The 16,806-nt window shown below is 44.1% G+C and overlaps 1 protein-coding gene across 1 annotated transcript; it reads right to left on the minus strand.

Moving 5' to 3' along the window:
- Positions 1 to 9,616: 9,616 nt before the first annotated feature.
- On the minus strand, positions 9,617 to 16,273 carry BMP4 (bone morphogenetic protein 4). Its single transcript, XM_069738595.1, has 3 exons — positions 16,122 to 16,273; positions 14,211 to 14,584; positions 9,617 to 12,252 (listed from the first exon to the last, which is right to left on the minus strand). The coding sequence occupies exons 2-3, from the start codon at positions 14,575 to 14,577 to the stop codon at positions 11,411 to 11,413; spliced, it is 1,209 nt and encodes a 402-aa protein (XP_069594696.1). The 5' UTR covers positions 14,578 to 14,584; positions 16,122 to 16,273; the 3' UTR covers positions 9,617 to 11,410.
- Positions 16,274 to 16,806: the final 533 nt, after the last annotated feature.

Raw genomic sequence — 16,806 nt, forward strand, 5'->3', positions numbered from 1 at the left:
CCCCATCTCTTCCCAGCACTCTGCCCCATCTCTGTCCAGCACTCTGCTCAGCACTCTGCCCCATCTCTGTCCAGCACTCTGCCCCATCTCTGTCCAGCACTCTGCCCCATCTCTGTCCAGCACTCTGCCCCATCTCTGTCCAGCACTCTGCCCCATCTCTGTCCAGCACTCTGCCCCATCTCTGTCCAGCACTCTGCCCCATCTCTTCCCAGCACTCTGCCCCATCTCTTCCCAGCACTCTGCCCCATCTCTTCCCAGCACTCTGCCCCATCTCTGTCCAGCGTTTTGCCCCTGTGTCCAGCGTTCTTCCCTGGGCCCCCGGATCGCCGCTCTCAAGAAAGAAAAAAAAAAGAAGTTCTTCTTACCTGGCCGCGCTCCTGCGGCGGGCGAAGTCTCCACGCAGCTGCAGCGTGCATGCACTCGCCGGCGACTGACAATGATGTCAGACGCCGGCGACATGCACGCACGCTGCGGCTGACCTCAGCGCCTGCCAGCCTCAGATTGGCTGGCGGCGCCGCGGCTGTTAACTATTGACGTGCGGGCCCGCGCCCGCACGTCAATAGCTTTAAACAGCTGCAGCGTCGGCGCTAAGGGCCCGATTCAGCCTGCGGCTGCCGGTAGGGGCACGGTGAGCAAATAAGACGGGGCCCGATGCGGGCCCCCTCTTCTCACCGGGCCCCATACGCCAGTCACGGCCGTCATGCCCTGATGGCGGCCCTGATCCCAGCCCTCCACCGGCATGAAAAATTCTGCATTGTCATAGCACTCAGGTAATCAAACAGTAGAAAGGTGCACCTGACCTGACAAGAGACGCATGGACCAGTAGGCATGTCCACAAAAAGTTACGTGTCCATTACGGCGCACTGGGTTAATGTGTTGGATGCATGGTCCACAGGGGACAGCCTACAAAGTCTGTCTGCAGTCCCTAATTCAAATTGTCCTCCGTTGACCACACCACTGCTGCCCGTGTACCCCTGGAACCAATTTTAAAGTGCCTACAGACAAATATTGTTATGTTAGGCCTACTACGCCTGTTTGTGGTCCCTCCTTCCAATACTCCTCCACTGACCACACCACTGCTGCCCGTGTACCCCTGGAACCTATTTTTAATTGCATAGAGCATCCTTTTTTTAATAGTAGGCGTACAAAGTCTGTCTGCGGTCCATAATTGAAATAGTCCTCCACTGACCAGACCAATGCTGCCTGTGTACCCCTGTAACCTTTTTTAAACTGCATTGAGCCACATTTTTGGTTTAAGGCCTACTACCTGTGTCTGGCAGCGCCACTCAATACAGCTGTCCTCCTTTGAAAAAAGCTGAGCGTCAATAGTCTGGTTTTCAGCCTCTAGGAATTTGAAAACTGCATTGGGGCTACTACTTCGGTATTGCCTACTAACGGTGTCTGCCGCTCCAAGGTGTTCCCCAGGTTTCCTCTCCATTGCTTCGGTCTTCCGACTCTCGTTTAGTAGTTGTAGAAAACTACACTGCATTAGGCCTACAAATTGGGTATGGGGTGTAAAGACGGTGTGTTCCACTCCAAGGTGTTCCCCAGGTTTCCTCGCCATTGCTTCGATCTTCCGACTCTCGTTTAGTAGTTGTAGAAAACTACACTGCATTAGGCCTACAAATTGGGTATGGGGTGTAGAGAGGGTGTGTTCCACTCCAAGGTGTTCCCCAGGTTTCGTCTACATTGCTTCGGTCTTCCGACTCTCGTTTAGTTGTTGTAGAAAACTACACTGCATTAGGCCTACAAATTGGGTATGGGGTGTAGAGACTGTGTGTTCCACTCCAAGGTGTTCCCCAGGTTTCCTCGCCATTGCTTCGGTCTTCCGACTCTCGTTTAGTAGTTGTAGAAAACTACACTGCATTAGGCCTACAAATTGGGTATGGGGTGTAGAGACGGTGTGTTCCTCTCCAAGGTGTTCCCCAGGTTTCCTCGCCATTGCTTCGATCTTCCGACTCTCGTTTAGTAGTTGTAGAAAACTACACTGCTTTAGGCCTACAAATTGGGTATGGGGTGTAGAGACGGTGTGTTCCACTCCAAGGTGTTCCCCAGGTTTCCTCGCCATTGCTTCGATCTTCCGACTCTCGTTTAGTAGTTGTAGAAAACTACACTGCATTAGGCCTACAAATTGGGTATGGGGTGTAGAGACGGTGTGTTCCTCTCCAAGGTGTTCCCCAGGTTTCCTCGCCATTGCTTCGATCTTCCGACTCTCGTTTAGTAGTTGTAGAAAACTACACTGCATTAGGCCTACAAATTGGGTATGGGGTGTAGAGACGGTGTGTTCCACTCCAAGGTGTTCCCCAGGTTTCCTCTCCATTGCTTTGGTCTTCCGACTCTCGTTTAGTGGTTGTTGAAAACTACACTGCATTAGGCCTACTAGTTGGGTTGGGGCCTTCTATCTGTGTCTGCCGCTCCTTGCTGTTCTCCTACAGTGAACAAAGCTGTGCCGCCTGTTTACTACTCTTGCCAATTTTGAACGGCATTTTGACTACTTACAGATTTGGGCCTACTCTCTGTGTCAGCCTCTCATTCCAGTTGTCCTCCTCTGAACAAAACAATGCCCCCTGGTTAGTCCTGTTGCCAATTTTGAACTGCATTTAGCCCACTTTATTCTTTGGGCCTATATCTGTGTTTCCTCCTCATCCTGCCCATTGCCCAGCCAGTGATAGATGAGTCTGCTGGTACACTGACCCATAACGCAACATTCCCCGTGCACGCTACACTGCAAGATTGTGACCCTGCTGAAAGTCAGGTCCCCCTTCCCGCATACCATACCACATTACACGGGGACAAAGAGGAAGGTGCAGATGAAGGTGCAGGTTCCTTCATCAGGTGGGGGGAGGAATACTCGTTGGCGACGTCACTGGCACAGGGCCTCTCATAGTACGCAAAAGTGTTGCTGCCGGTGGGAGGCGCCCCCGCCGTGCAAACACACCGCTGTACTTTGAGGGGCCCTGTGCCAGTGCCAATGCCAACGAGTGGGCCCCCCCTCTTGCTCAGGATCACAGCACTTGCAAAGTTGAAATACTTACCTCTCCCTGCTCCACTGCCGTGACGTGGTCCAGATGTCCTTGGCCCACTAATTGCTTGAACCAGCCCTACCCCCACAACTTTAGCCAAATGACCCCCAATTTCAAATGCCTTACAATTATTATAAGCTAAATTACGATTGACAAGCTTCAGTAGCAAGAATGGATGTTTTTGCCAATACAATGGGCTCTGTACATGTTTTCCTGGCCTCTACTCACTGCCGACTATGCTCCCCCATTGACTTGCATTGGGTTTCGTGTTTCGGTCGATCACCGACTTTTCGCGATAATCGGCCGATTCCACTCGACTCGACTTTTGAGATAGTCGGGTTTCGCGAAACCCGGCTCGACTCTAAAAAGGTCAAGGTTGCTCAACTCTACTCGGCAGTGATAATGAAGATGCCGCCACAGAGGGACGTTCATTCACTGTAGTATTTGTATTACTAGTGTAGCACTCAGCAGTGATAATGAACGTGTGGCCATAGAGGGACATTCATTTACTATAGTATGGATCAGTCCTAGGCCCCCTACTCTTCTCGTTGTATACTGCCCCTATTGGACAAACAATCAGTAGATTTGGTTTCCAGTACCATCTCTATGCTGACGACACCCAATTATACACTTCTGCTCCCGATATCACACCGACCTTTTTAGAAAACACCAGTGATTGTCTTACCGCTGTCTCTAACATCATGTCCTCCCTCTATCTGAAACTAAACCTGTCAAAAACTGAACTCCTCGTGTTCTCTCCCTCTACTAACCTACCTTTGCCTGACATTGCCATCTCCGTGTGCGGTTCCACCATTACTCCAAAGCAACATGCCCGCTGCCTTGGGGTCATCCTTGATTCTGACCTTTCATTCACCCCCTACATCCGATCACTGGCTCGCTCTTCTTACCTGCATCTCAAAAACATTTCTAGAATTCGCCCTTTTCTTAATTTCGACTCTGCAAAAACTCTGACTGTTTCACTTATTCATTCTCGTCTGGACTATTGTAACTCTCTACTAATCGGTCTCCCTCTTGCAAAACTCTCCCCGCTCCAATCTGTCCTGAATGCTGCAGCAAGGATCATATTCCTCACCAACCGTTACACCGATGCCTCTACCCTGTGCCAGTCATTACACTGGCTACCCATCCACTCCAGAATCCAGTACAAAACTACTACCCTCATCCACAAAGCACTCCATGGCTCAGCACCACCCTACATCTCCTCCCTGGTATCAGTCTACCACCCTACCCGTGCCCTCCGCTCCGCTAATGACCTCAGGTTAGCATCTTCAATAATCAGAACCTCCCACTCCCGTCTCCAAGACTTTACACGTGCTGCGCCGATTCTTTGGAATGCACTACCTAGGTTAATACGATTAATCCCCAATCCCCACAGTTTTAAGCGTGCCCTAAAAACTCATTTGTTCAGACTGGCCTACCGCCTCAATGCATTAACCTAACGATCCCTGTGTGGCCTATTTATAATAATAAAAAAAAAAAAAGGTTCCTCGCATCATGTTCTCATACACTTTATGCAGTATTAGCCCTCTGTGTCTGTACTGCTACATACTTAGGCAGGTAACTGGTTCATGCAGCTTTACATGAACACCTGAGCCTTACACTATAGCTGGTCCGAATAACTAAAGCAATTGTTACCATCCACCTCTCGTGTCTCCCCTTTTCCTCATAGTTTGTAAGCTTGCGAGCAGGGCCCTCACTCCTCCTGGTATCTGTTTTGAACTGTATTTCTGTTATGCTGTAATGTCTATTGTCTGTACAAGTCCCCTCTATAATTTGTAAAGCGCTGCGGAATATGTTGGCGCTATATAAATAAAATTATTATTATTATTTATTATTATAGTATTTCTATTATTAGTGTAGCACTCGGCAGTAATAATGAAGATGCCGCCATAGAAGGATGTTCATTTACCATAGTATTTGTATTACTAGTGTAGCACTCAGCAGTGATAATGAAGATGCCGCCATAGAGGAACATTCATTTACTATATTATTTCTATCACTAATGTAGCACTCGGCAGTGATAATGAAGATGCTGCCATAGAGGAACATTCATTTACTGTAGTATTTGTATTACTAGTGTAGCACTCGGCAGCAATAATGAAGATGTCGCCATAGGGACTTTCATTTACTATAGTATTTGTATTACTAGTGTAGCACACAGCAGTGATAATGAAGATGCCGCCATAGAGGGACGTTCATTTACTGTAGTATTTGTATTACTAGTGTAGCACTGGGCAGTGATAATGAAGATGCCGCCATAGAGGGACGTTCATTTACTGTAGTATTTGTATTACTAATGTAGCACTCAGCAGTGATAATGAAGATGCCGCCATAGAGGGACGTTCATTTACTATAGTATTTGTATTACTAGTGTAGCACTGGGCAGTGATAATGAAGATGCCGCATAGAGGGACGTTCATTTACTGTAGTATTTGTATTACTAATGTAGCACTCGGCAGTGATAATGAAGATGCCACCATAGAGGGACGTTCATTTACTATAGTATTTGTATTAATAGTGTAGCACTCGGCAGTGATAATGAAGATGCTGCTATAGAGGAACGTTCATTTACTATAGTATTTGTATTAGGTAACGTTCACACTAGCGTTATGCTAGTGTGCGTCGGGTTAGCGTCGGGCGACGCAGCGGCGAAGCACGCGTCATGCGCCCCTATATTTTACATGGGGGACGCATGCGTTTTTGTTTGTTGCGTTGTGCGACGCATGCGTCTTTTTTGCCGCAAGCGTCGGACCAAGAAAACGCAACAAGTTGCATTTTTCTTGCGTCCGATTTTCGGCAAAAATCGACGCATGCATCGCAAAACGCAGCGTTTTTGCGTGCGTTTTGCCGCGTTTTTGCATGCGTTGTGCGTTGCGTCACCGACGCAGCGGCGCACAACGCTAGTGTGAACGTAGCCTTACTAGTGTAGCACTTGGCAGTGATAATGAAGATGCTGCTATAGAGGAACGTTCATTTACTATAGAATTTGTATTACTAGTGTAGCACTCGGCAGTGATAATGAAGATGCTGCTATAGAGGAACGTTCATTTACTGTAGTATTTGTATTACTAGTGTAGCACTTGGCAGTGATAATGAAGATGCTGCCATAGAGGGACGTTCATTTACTATAGTATTTGTATTACTAGTTTAGCACTCGGCCATAGCAATATTACAAATAGTGGTTATTGGGTAATCATCCTGACTACAGGAAAGGGTCCATGTTCTCTAAACGATTGAACATTTTGGATAATTCCCTTTTTTATTTACTTGTTCTCCCTTTACGTTACTTGCATGTTGTCCTAAGTATTGGAACCCCAAAAGATCAGCTATAGCCTAAGGGAACATTGGGAGCAGATTTAGTAACTTTGTTTTTCGTTCCCAGTGTTCGTTAAAAGTGTTGTCCAAGCTTGGGACAAGTCTGCAGTTACGCCATGTGTGTAGAATGGTGACTGCGCGCAGTGTGCACACTGTCCCGATTTCCCGAATTCGCTCTCCTTTATTGAGTTGACACGTGACCGTAAGTATACAAATCGAAGCACATAGTGACTACGAACTTTTGTCCCAAACCCTGGCCATCCCTTTAACCAAACTTTATCTTTTCGGACACACTTATTAAAGTTTCATGTTCGGCTTTGTTAGTATGAAGGACGCCTATTATTTATGACACATTAAATTAAAACAAACTTATCATAGACAAGTGCAAAGTAAGGGAGAAATAGTAACTCTGCCCTAAGCACTAGGAGAAATTAGGCATTACCCTGTTTCTGCTCCGGATTCCTATGTAAAGTATGAATGTATGGGGTCCTCCAACATAGGAAGATGTTCTATTCAATTCCAGGCTTCAGACTAGCAGCCACGAAAAATGCATCACCTTGAAATAAAGGCCATTTATTGATAAAAGTACTAGAAGCTGGACACCATGTTTGTTAATATCCTATTTCCTCCACTGCAGAAAGTCAAGACGATTGGTGGATATTAAGTTAACAGACAATTATCCCAGAACCAGGGTTATCGGACTTGTGCAGATCAGTTGAGATGTATATAATTGCTCTGTCAAACAGCTGAAAAGCACTCGGCTTTTAGCTTATTGCCACTTTAAAATGAAATTCTTTCTGTAGAATGGGTTATGCCTGATATTCAAGGCATCAAAGACGAGGCAGCGGGTCACCAGTGCCTCAGGCAAGACAGCTAACCTTTAAAGTAAAGAATGAGCAGGGCTAGGAGGGTGAGGGGCGGCCTGATAAACAGGAGAAAAATTGTTTTTTAATAACTTCTGTGAAAACTACTGCAGGCAGCTCAGTTCTGATAACAAGTAATGGTTTATACATAACTATCTCATCATTGGGTTCTCAACATGTTCATCAGACCCCGAGTCCTCCACAACATAATTCTAAAATGGTGACGAAATATATTTACCGTATATAATATTCATAAAGACAAAAACAAATCCAGAATTTAACGAATTGTTGCTTAAATTGTCAATGGCAGCTTAATTTAGAGCCATAGATGACCTGATGTTATGTAGAGATATTGTAAAACTATGAAAATGAGACGGGTCAATTATTTAATATGATTTTATTAGCTTTGACTTGTGAAAGATTACTCAATGTACTCATGATTGTAGCCCTCCGTAAAGGTTTTGCTCTTTGTGTCAGGGATCAAAAGCAATTAGTAAGTAGTGACCGAAAACATTCACTTTCTAAGACAGTAATCAGTAACTGATTACAATTAACGCTGGTAAGTGGGTCAGAGGAATGTCTATAAAGAGACCTAGTGATCCCTCGGCTTTATCAACATTTGGGGTCAGAAGTTTCATGTGGCGATTTCCCTCTTCCTGCCTCATTGGCTGAGCCTTGTCATTCTCCGAGTGTTACTTATAAGACCCATACATTTTAATTTACATCTAAAAGGTCCATTCTAGTTCATCACAACTGGGCGTCACCTACACAGAATAGAATATAGGCATTTTACAAAATAGACCCAGTCATTCTGAGTATCGAGTTATATCTATGGTCAAACAGCAGGCTAATGTATGCGACCATCCTTGTAAGAAGATTCATGGAGATTGAGTCCTCTAACTGGACATTATAGACTATGGTTGTGTCAATAGATAGACCAGATTTCTACCCTTCACTCTCTACCAGCTTGGTAAAAACCTGCATGCCAGAGTCTAACCTTTGGCAACGTATCATCTTCTAACATTACGGCCCTCATACACATTAGAACCTGCCAATTACCTGGCTATAATGTGTTTGGAGGCCTTGGCATACTATGTCTGGGAAGATAAGGATCGTAAGCAGGGCTGTGGAGTCGGGGTCGGAGCCCATTTTGGTGGAGTCGGAGTCGTGGAAATTGAGGAGTCAGAGGTTTGGCTTACCGACTCCACAATGTTGGCTGACCCTGGAGATATCAACGGATTTGGACAACAAAGTAACGCATATTGGGTCGCCAGCCGACTGCTGGGTAGGAGAGATGTTGATTGAACATTTCCGATTTTGTTCTCTGAGATAAGCCACCAACTGATGTGTCAGCCGCCAGCTATATCATAGAGAACGCAGGGGCACCTACCGGAGCAAGCACTCCTGTGTACCTGAGTATCAGATGAGACAGCCGCCGGCCAAACGATCGGCCGAAGCATCGTTCAACCAACAGTCATCTAATGTATATGGCCGGCGTTACTCTACACTCCCCATAGAGAACACTTCAATGTACATGGGGCAGTTAGTAGAAATAGAAATTGGAGCAACTTTCAGGGTGTAAATCTTGGTAAGTTGTGCTGAATGATTAAGATCTTAATCCATATAAACATGAAATTAAACAAGAGTTATCAAACTTCTACAAGGAAAGAAAGGCAGCAGCAAGTTTTAGAGGAAAAAAAAAAAACGACAAACCTCATGAAAACAGCATGGATGCAACAGCAATCCTCTGGGCTTTTGTTGACAAGCAGCCAGCAAGGGACCACTGCGGACATTCAGTGTGCCCCACTACTGCCATCATGTCTCTGCAATGATGGGTTGTAGCCGTCTCGTGATGGCAACTTGTCAAGAAAATCTGGGAGGACTGCCTGACAGTTAGTGCTGGATTGCCACGGCAAACAATTAGTATTTTGTTGTTTTTTCCAAAATGATGAGATTTCTATTATTCTCAGTATAAAAAAAAACAAAGTTAAAAAACAAGTATAAAACATTTTATCGTCACTTTTTACCAAAAGTACCACATAACTCAGGTTAATAGAATTTCTTAACTCACAGGTAACTACTAAAATCAGGATAGAAGTTTCTTATTATTACATTAGACCATGAACACATACCACGATGGGAAAGTGTGATGTGAAAAGTAGAAAGGAACTTGAGTGATTCTGATTTCTGGGGTGTCGATTGCTCAAAAAGTGAGTGGGAAGTCCACACATATTTACATACACACGTTGGGATCATTAGAGCGACAATGTTAAAAAGGTCGAAACAAAACCCTGCAAAACTCAGGCAGAATTCTTGGAGCAAACACTGCCATGACAAGTAAACACTACCTGTCCACCTGGGAATGTGAACTAATAAAAGACAGGAGCCTTTGCGCCTCTTCTTGCATTCACTTTAATAAAGAATTAACTGAACAGGAAGGGTTTAGCTTAGGAGATGCTGTCAGACAATGATCCATCACATGCATTTTGTCTACTTTAGTGCATTTGCAGAAACGCAATGGGCAGATAGGGACGATGTCCTCTGGGCTGTCAAGGTCAGCAAGCACCTGCAATTTGCACTTGCAATTTTGTCACTTTCTAAGGAAAATATTTGCATCAGATTAGGTGAAACACAACGGATTCTCCTGTAAAAAAACATACCTGATATCATCTAAAAGTAATGGACACCCATGGGTTTGTGACAAATCCCCGTTGGACTGGATATGAACCACACACTGGCCATTCAAAAAAAATATTGACACTACTGAGGAAGAACGATAATATAATTCTGAATGCTAAATGCTAAATACTATAAGTTCATGGCGCAACAAAGGGGGGTTTAGTGGGTACGAAAAATATGTTCATGTCTGAACCCTATTTACATTTACAGTACATGTTAAAGAGATTTTTTTTTTTTTTTTGCAAATCAAACATCACAAAACAAATTAGTCCTGGGGGAAAACGAAGTTCAATCTCTTTTAAACAATTTATTTAAGCTCTGTACAATTAAAAAGGCCCTTTCTGAAGGGAGCTACAAAAGCAGCATGAAGTCTTGTTGCCTTAGCCTGAGGCTCTGATCTGGTCCCTCCACCTGCACTCTCCGGGAAGTTGTGGCTTGGCAACCTTTCCACTTTTCAGTTTTTACTAGCTTTAACTAAGCTCCCTCCATACTATCCCCTTCACTATTTCCCCCCTTTCCAAGCACTGCAGAGCTTACAATAATTAAAAGACAAAACCTTAATATGGTTTACTGGGGATATTTGCCTGCACTGATGAGCAACCCTAAAATGAATGATTATTTTCCTATAAAAAGGATCAAAATAAATAAATTTATTTCAAAATTATATATTTATAAAAAAAAATGATTTCCGTTTCATTCGCTGGTGATGACGGAAACACAAGACGAAAACATCTATTGACGGTAAATACAGTACATGTATAATGTCTTTTCATTTTTGTGTGTTTTTAACCTTCAAAAGACTTTGGGAAGCTTTGATGTTTTTAAAAATTATTTTGTACAATACTATGAGTACAGCCGGGGTGTAGACTCAACGAAATGTAAAAAAAAAAAAAGTCACATGAATAGCTTTGAACCTGCAGTATAAAGCAGGGGGGAGGGAGGTGAGCTACACTTGGCATTAGCATAACAACCCAGGTGCTTCCAATAGTCTTTTCAGATGAATTAAAGTGGGAAAAAAACATTTAACACAGGTTAGCAAGTGAAGCAGCTCAGCTCCCTGGTGGCTAATAATCCAAGCCATCACCTCCCCCGTGACTTCCAGGCTGCTCCATGCTTACATCTAATGTACATTCATTTAGGGGATGGATTTAAACCACACTGCCAATAAATAGTAACACTATAAAAAGATTTTATAGAAAAAAAAATACTCTATTCCCATATAAATTCATCCTAATGTACACGTATAAACAACTGTACAAAGAAGTAGCTTATGCCGTTTTTTTTGTATTTTTTTTTTTTTTAAATATTGACTTATTTTATTTTTTTTCTTTTAATATGTTGTTATAAATATATTTTGTCAAAATATATGATCATATGGTCAAAACAATTTTGCACGTAAAAGTCATAAATAAGGTCAAGGTGAAAGTCCAGGTGTTTTTTTTTTTTTTTCGTTTTTTTTTTTATTTTAAAGAAGTCCATCCGATAACAAGCAGTCTGTTTTTTTTGGGTTCAACGGCACCCGCACCCTTCTACAACCATCTCCTGATAGTTTTTAAGTACAACCTTGTCGTACTCATCCAAATAGAGCATTGAAATGGCGCTCAGTTCTGTGGGAACACAGCATGCTTTGGGAATGCTTGAGTTTACAGAGTTAACCAAAGTCTGTACAATGGCATGGTTGGTTGAGTTCAGGTGGTCAGCCAGGGGAAACGGGCAATCGCCATGGCAGTAAAAAGCCTGATATCCAGGTGGTGCCACAATCCAATCATTCCAACCAACGTCGCTGAAATCCACATACAGCGAATGCCTCCGACAATTTTTGTTTTTTTTCCGGGCTCTCTGCGGTTTTGGACTTCTTTTAGACCTCCTGGTCAGTGCATGTCCCCTGCCATCGTGGCTAAACGTGATGAGAAGTGGCCTCATCCTTGACCAGTCTGCATTCTCTTGAGGTAATAACGATCGGCTAATCCTGACGTGCTTCCCCTGATAAGTTTTAGTACGGTTGAGATGAAGGACCTCAACGGCAAGCCCATGGTTAATTCCCTTGTCTTGGGTCCACCTCATAATTGCCGGACTTACGTCAAAACTTTCCCATTGAGTCACATTGTGATGGATTAGTCTGGTGTCCAGCAGCCTAGTAATCAGCTGTCCATTTGACATCAGGGGCTTTACAACTTCATATATGTTAATTCGGTGAAAGCCTTCTTCCCATGCTGGGCCATTTTCAATGTGTTCTCTATAAAGTCTCAGCTCAGCTGAAGAAATCACCTCGTTCTCAGGAACGCTGCTGAGATTGAAGTAAAAGCGGATGCCCGAGTTTTCAGCGGTGGCTGGTATGTTCTCCAAATGTTCTAGCAAAATAAAAAAAAAATGAAAAAGAAGAGTGAATATTTGTGTGATACACGTTAAAACAACAGATCTACATCTAGACTTTGTGCTCCACCTCTCCCTAAGCGCAGGTGAAGAACACAATGGGGTTTTTGATAGATGTTTAGCCCCTTGTGACGCTCACACCACAAGATCTTCTAGTTCCATGTTCAAAATCACTTGGCAGCGGAGATCACATACAAGGTCTCTCTTTTTTTTTTTTTTACCTGAAGTGTATTGCTTGGGATATCCAGCGATTTTGAAAACATAGAGCATGCCTTGTTGATCATATTACAGAAAGGGGGAAAAGCAAATTCCAGCACAGTAATGATGCTGTGGATTAATAACTCAGATTTACTTTGGGAGAGAAACATCCGCTAGGAAACATTTGGGTCAGATTACAAGGCTTCATTGAGCAAATCTTACAAACACACGGCTGTAGCATTAAATACACTAAGTGTATTTTAAGTATTAAAACTACTGGAAAAAACAGGGAGTTACGCCTTTGCCTTTGATGATTGGGGGATACATAAAGCGGCTTATAACATGCTCAAATGGACCCGTGTAATCCATTTAACATAAATCTGAATTTATTTTCTCTCTTGATCTTGCAGGGCCACTCAATTTGGTATTTGTGGAGCACACAACCTACTCGTTTGTTGCAAATTCCAATGTTCAGACCTGATCGTAAACATATAACTTTCTAAATATTCATGTTTTACTGCTCTCGGGGAAGATGAAGTGGAGATATAGAATTTATTTTTCATCATCATAGAAAATACTCCCGCAAACGGTATCTCCCAAGTGATTGTAGAATTATAAATCCCAGAAGAAAGAATGTGACTTGTAGTTCCTCAAGAGCTAAATGGCAGCTCTTGACACTAACTAAAGTGCTTTTTTTTTATAAATGTATAATTACTGTAAATCTACGCTATAACCTTTTTACTTTACAAGGGCATTAATATAATACCACTGAATGAATACTCAGCATTTCGCTTGCACCCAACATATAATAGGCTTAACTGGCTTAGAAAAACATGAAATGTCTATACTTAAGATTTGACAGAACATTTTATTCTTCTCTCCCAGAGATGCAGGATTTTATTTTTTTTATGGTACTATATTTGCCGACATACTTTACAGAAATGTAGAAGGAGCTTTCTGCAGGTGTTTGGAATGCAATACAGATTTTTTTTTTTTTTGCTGCATTATATATCGTGAGGGTTGCTACAGCTTCTGCATTGCAAGTCTGACCATACATTGTATGTGTATATATATATATATATATATATATATATACACTGTTATATATATATATACACATACAATGTATGGTCAGACTGTTGATACATATATGTGTTATATAGATATAACACATTTTCTACAAATAGGAGATTGAACTTTGGCCTTTTTATGGACTCCAGTTTTTTTCCCCCAGTAACTTCGTAAAAGTAGAGCTTGGAATAAAAGATTAAAGTGAAGTAAACATATGGAAATGTGTGGATGGTCAAAGGTTGATTTACAAAGTTAAATTAACACCACTGTGAAAATGTATAATGGAAATTAAGGGGGATGGTCACAAGTCCTGTACAAACAGAAGACAATGGAAGGTGTTGCCAAGATGTTACAATAGAACAGGTAACACCACCACATTATTGCAAGAGATAAAAATGATATTCACCAAGTCAATACAGAGGTTTGAGTTAATTGGCTTCTACTTTCTGCTATGCTAGTGGATAGTTAAAGGTCAGTCTGGGGTAAGGAAGGAAGGATCATAGGAGTGAGCGAAGTATGAATAGATCAGACAGCATAATCTTTAGGATGCTTCGAGAATCCTATCAGAAAACAAGAGGATGTATAATCAGATGAACCTGAGGATAGGTCAAATATTCTATGTGATAGATATTGGAGGGTTAGAGGCTAACAGTTGGTTGACACTCACCTTCGTGGTGGAAACTTCTCACGGTATTGGCACGACTGGTGGGTCTCTCTGGATATTCCAGGTTGATCTCCTGAAGCTCGTCCTCTTCCTCTGCAGATTGTAGTCGGTATAAGTCCCGCATATAGGCAGGCACCACCACTTCCTTACTGGGTTGTGGCCGCTTGCGGAGGCCAAACATCTGTAGCAGCGTTGCCTCAAAGTCCCGCAAGAGCTCATGGCTCTGAGTGGACCTCCTTCCGCCCGCCTGGCCCTGAATCTCAGCCACTTTCTTCTTTCCGGTCTCAGGGATCAGACTAGCATGGCTAGTGCCTCCTAGCAGGACTTGGCATAATAAAATGACCATCAGCATTCGGTTACCAGGAATCATGGTGTCTCTGGGGTGCAGAACACAATACATACAAAATAAATAGGAGACTTGGAATAGAAACTTCTAAACTGAGTGGTATAGAAAAAAAAAGCAACAGAAGAGCAACCCCATAGTACACTGTGTCCTGGGGCAGGAGGAGGGCTTCCTATCATGTCATGGTCTAACTTGTTTACTGGCAAATAGCTCATTATCAGATATCCACCATCCTGCTAATCTGGGTCTCTGGGACTATCAGCACAATTATCTCAAACCTGGCTTCTGGCAGAACAAACAGCTAGTCCAGGCAGTGCAATACAATCTGACTGTCTCTGCATAGAGATCTGCAATCAACTAGTCATTACCAATCAAAAAGCCCCCAGCATCAAAATCCCCTGCTAAGGCATCCACAGATATCTGCCAGATGACTCTCCAGCAATGCCAGTCCTCAATATAAGGACTTGTCCCTTGTAGAATACCGTACAGTTCTGGAATTCCACTGAAGTACAAGAGCCTGAGCTCTGTCTGCAGCCCCCTTATCTGAGCACTGCTGGGCTTACCTCCCCGGCTGCAGTACAACAGCTGATGGGGGGCATCACCTTCTTTACAGCTGATGGAGGGATCACCTTCTCCTCTACAGTAGGGCATCACCTTCTCCTCTACAGCAGATGGGGGCATCACCTTCTCCTCTACAGCTGATGGGGGGCATCACCTTCTCTACAGCTGATGGGGGGCATCACCTTCTCCTCTACAGCTGATGGGGGCATCACCTTCTCCTCTACAGTGGGACATCACTTTCTCTCACATACAGCAGATGGGGGCATCACCTTCTCCTCTTCAGCTGATAGGGGCATCACCTTCTCCTCTACAGCTGATGGGGGCATCACCTTCTCCTCTACAGCTGATGGGGGCATCACCTTCTCCTCTACAGTGGGGCATCACCTTCTCTCACATACAGCAGATGGGGGCATCACCTTCTCCTCTACAGCTGATGGGGGGCATCACCATCTCTACAGCTGATGGGGGGCATCACCTCCTCTACAACTGATGGGGGGGGGGGGGGCATCACCTTCTCCTCTACAGTGGGGCATCACCTTCTCTCACATACAGCTGATGGGGGCATCACCTTCTCCTCTACAGCTGATGGGGGGCATCACCTTCTCTCACATACAGCTGATGGGGGGGATCTCTCACATACAGCTGATGGGGGGGGATCTCCTTCTCTCACATACAGCTGATGGGGGGGATCTCCTTCTCTCATATACAGCTGATGGGGGGGATCTCCTTCTCTCATATACAGCTGATGGGGGGGATCTCTCACATACAGCTGATGGGGGGGATCTCCTTCTCTCACATACAGCTGATGGGGGGCATCACCTTCTCTCACATGCAGCTGATGGGGGGCATCACCTTCTCCTTTCACATACAGCTGGGGTCCAGAGATGATCATCCCCTGCCATGCTACTATAGGAACATATCCCACTACAACTACAGCTCCCGCTGATCATCACACACAAGGATTGTAGACACAGAATCCCCCAAAAATCCAAATATTAAAGTCTACTCACTGACAGAAAACAAGGCATAGAAAAACAGTCCATGATTCTTGACAGCCAATCTGGGCCAGAGGTGTTGAGGAAGCTCCGGGCGCGGAGGCAGTGCTCAGACTGCGATGATACCAGAAGAATGGAGCTGGCAGCTACAATGAGTGTAATGAGCTCCGGCCAGACAGCCGCTTTTCTTCCAGCCCCCTCCACAGTCACGTGGTGCTCATCACTCCGGGGACCTGTCAATCACGCTCGCTCTCCAGGAAGCGAGCCGTGACCAGGAATCATTGTGTCTCTGGGGTGCAGAACACAATACATACAAAATAAATAGGAGACTTGGAATGGAAACTTCTAAACTGAATGGTATAGAAAAAAAAGCAACAGAAGAGCAATCCCATAGTACACTGTGTCCTGGGGCAGGAGGAGGGCTTCCTATCATGTCATGGTCTAACTCGTTTACTGGCAAATAGCTCATTATCAGATATCCACCATCCTGCTAATCTGGGTCTCTGGGACTATCAGCACAATTATCTCAAACCTGGCTTCTGACAGAACAAACAGCTAGTCCAGGCAGTGCAATACAATCTGACTGTCTCTGCATAGAGATCTGCAATCAACTAGTCATTACCAATCAAAAAGCCCCCAGCATCAAAATCCCCTGCTAAGGCATCCACAGATATCTGCCAGATGACTCTCCAGCAATGCC

Source organism: Ranitomeya imitator, chromosome 1 (assembly GCF_032444005.1).
Source record: "Ranitomeya imitator isolate aRanImi1 chromosome 1, aRanImi1.pri, whole genome shotgun sequence".
NCBI lineage: Eukaryota > Metazoa > Chordata > Amphibia > Anura > Dendrobatidae > Ranitomeya > Ranitomeya imitator.